At 43.2% G+C, this 2,500-nt stretch overlaps 1 protein-coding gene across 7 annotated transcripts in view; it reads right to left on the bottom strand.

Moving 5' to 3' along the window:
- LOC132861877 (ankyrin repeat and SAM domain-containing protein 1A-like) overlaps positions 1 to 2,500 on the bottom strand; it is a 52,784-nt gene that overhangs the window by 2,213 nt on the left and 48,071 nt on the right. For 5 of the 7 annotated variants that reach the window (XM_060893507.1, XM_060893509.1, XM_060893511.1 and 2 more), the window contains 2 exons: positions 2,360 to 2,500; positions 1,782 to 1,886 (listed from right to left, as the gene is read on the bottom strand). The exon at positions 2,360 to 2,500 is cut by the window's right edge and continues 45 nt beyond it. In XM_060893507.1, the coding sequence (XP_060749490.1) occupies positions 1,797 to 1,886; positions 2,360 to 2,500 (231 nt within the window). In that variant the 3' untranslated portion in view covers positions 1,782 to 1,796. Of the gene's footprint in view, positions 1,524 to 1,781; positions 1,887 to 2,359 lie in introns of those variants that run through there. The other 2 variants (XM_060893508.1, XM_060893510.1) reach the window with 2 other exon arrangements.

Here is a 2,500-nt window from a genome sequence, read left to right as displayed (position 1 = left end):
ACACACACACACAGACACACACACACAGACACACACAGGGTTAGAAATCTGTATGTATATATATATATATATATATATATTTTAAAACAAAAACAAAAAAGGAAACATGTCTGTTTGCTCACAGGATAAAAAAAAGGATGCAATGAAAATGAAGGAAAGATGGAAAGATTCTTAAAGCGCTGAGGCAGAACTGAAACTCTGTTGTCACGGTTACAGAAGCCTTCGTTAATACAGTGGCGTTTAAGGACACTAGCGAACATGCACAAATGTGGCGTGATTTGACACTGCAGGGTTATGAAGCGTTATGAAGCCAGAACTCAGAACCAGCTCCAGCACCAGGTCATGAATATTAATAAAGCAGTACGAGCTGTAACATGATTGGCTGAGGTGGGAGAGGGACCCTGTCTGCTCCGGCTACCTGCCGTGTAACTGCTCCGTGTCAACTAAACGTATAAAAAACATTCCGTACAAGAATAAAAAGAGATCGATCAAATAATGTGTCTAAAACTAATGTTTAAGGAAAAAAAAAAAACATTTCGTCTGTTCTTTTCTGTACAATATTGATGTGAGAAAAATACGGGAGGAAAAGTTCACGTTTAGCGCAAAAGGTCTGTACAAGATTTGTACAAGGGAGCAGTGATTACATTGCTAGGACATATAATGATTCAATTACAGGATACTTTACACACACACACACACACACACACACACACACACACACACACACACACACACACACGAGATTCTGTTATTGCAAAATAGTCTATTTTACTATTTATATCAGTATCATTTCTAATGAATGTGTGTGTGTGTGTGTGTGTGTGTGTGTGAGTGTGTGTGAGATGCTACATGTGGCTCAAACACTGACAAACACTTAAGGCTTAACCTCTGGTAAAAACAATAAGTTTAAAAAGCCAGCACAATGTAAAAGTGATATGTTTAAGTGTGTGCAGATTTAGAGGCTGCGTGTGCAGTGATTAATCAATGCTACAAAAGAAAAGAAAACAAGCCTCAGGCTCAGTCCCAAAATAGCTAGCTAAAGCGTCTTATTTAGTGAGTTAAATCAGCAGCTTGATAACCGCTAAGTGTTAAATTAGCCCGTTATTTCATGGCAGGCTAAACAGAATTTCTCAGTAGTACATTATGGGTTAAACCACACGAACTTGCGAATATAAAATAAAGTCTCATCTATCGTATTGTGTCGTGTTTAGTTTTGGACGTTAACAAGTCACTATAATTCCAGCGTTCGGGACAGAGCCGTACTCTCAGACGGATTCGTGTTTCGTCACAGTGCGGGATTAAAACCCTTGCAGCAGAAATGTCTGAAACAACTGGAGCAAAATCCTCTTTCAGGAAGCATCACGCAAACTTTAGAATGTCGTAGAGGTCCAGAAATCCACAACGCCTCACATCTGTGTCCTTGGCTGTGGGGAGTGTTTTGGTTTGGAACTCGCGTTTCAGTTCAGATGGAAGAGGAAGGCCACCTGACTCCGCCCATAAAGCCTCACAGTGGCCGACGCCCACTATAGATGTGCAGCACCGGAGAGGAGCAGAGAGACAGCCAATCAGAGCAGGAAGAGAGGCTGAGGTGCTGTGTGTGAATGTACATATGAGGGGGCTGTGTGTGTGTGTGTGTGTGTGTGTGTGTGTGTGTGTGTGCGTGCAGAGGGGAATCATTATATACACCGCACGGCCAGAATAAGAGAAAGAGAGTGACACATGAGAAACAGTCACAATGAAGGCACTCAGGAATCAGAGAAAGGGGAGAGTGTGTGTGTGTGTGTGTGTGTGTGTGTTCAGTAGATTTGGGTCTCGTACTTGGTGCTGACAGTATGTTTGGGATCTGTGGGCTCCACAAGCCATGCAGGGTCCTCTGCAGACTCCACCTACACCACACACACACACACACAAACAGCTGTTACACATCTTAACGTACAATTAATAAATCCCAAGCTCCGCCCACACTGCGTCTGTCCCTAAGGCTGCTGTGGAACATGTGTTCGTCCCACCGGATGTCACTGTGTTCCTACACTGAACACTTGAAAGTCACATGATCTAACAAAGCTGCCATCATGACACGCTATTAAATAACCCAGCTAATGTTACATTAAAGGGCTGTTAATGTAACTCAAATAGACGGCAAAATACGCAGATGAAAACGTGACGTGTTCCTGGACATGAACAAAGCATTTTAAGGCAAACTTTTTCTAGACACTTGACGTTGCTGTGACCTTGACCCTCCTTAAGACAGACACATGAACGACCCAAAAATCCCTCCACTACCTATTTGCGGCATTAATAACTACAAGGATATTAGGACAAAACGTGTGTTCACGTGTCCGCACTCGTATGTACTCACCCCTGGCTTTTGTGCCCCTCCACGTGGTTTAGGCACTGGTCTGTTACTCTTGGTGTTGATCTCTGACTCCGCCCCAACTGCTAAACTTTTCTTCTGCTTCTGATTGGTCCTCTGAGCCTGAAGAGCAAGCTGATAGGCCAC

Source organism: Tachysurus vachellii, chromosome 19 (genome assembly GCF_030014155.1).
Source record: "Tachysurus vachellii isolate PV-2020 chromosome 19, HZAU_Pvac_v1, whole genome shotgun sequence".
NCBI classification, from domain to species: Eukaryota; Metazoa; Chordata; class Actinopteri; order Siluriformes; family Bagridae; genus Tachysurus; species Tachysurus vachellii.
This window is presented reverse-complemented; position numbering and strand designations above follow the sequence as displayed.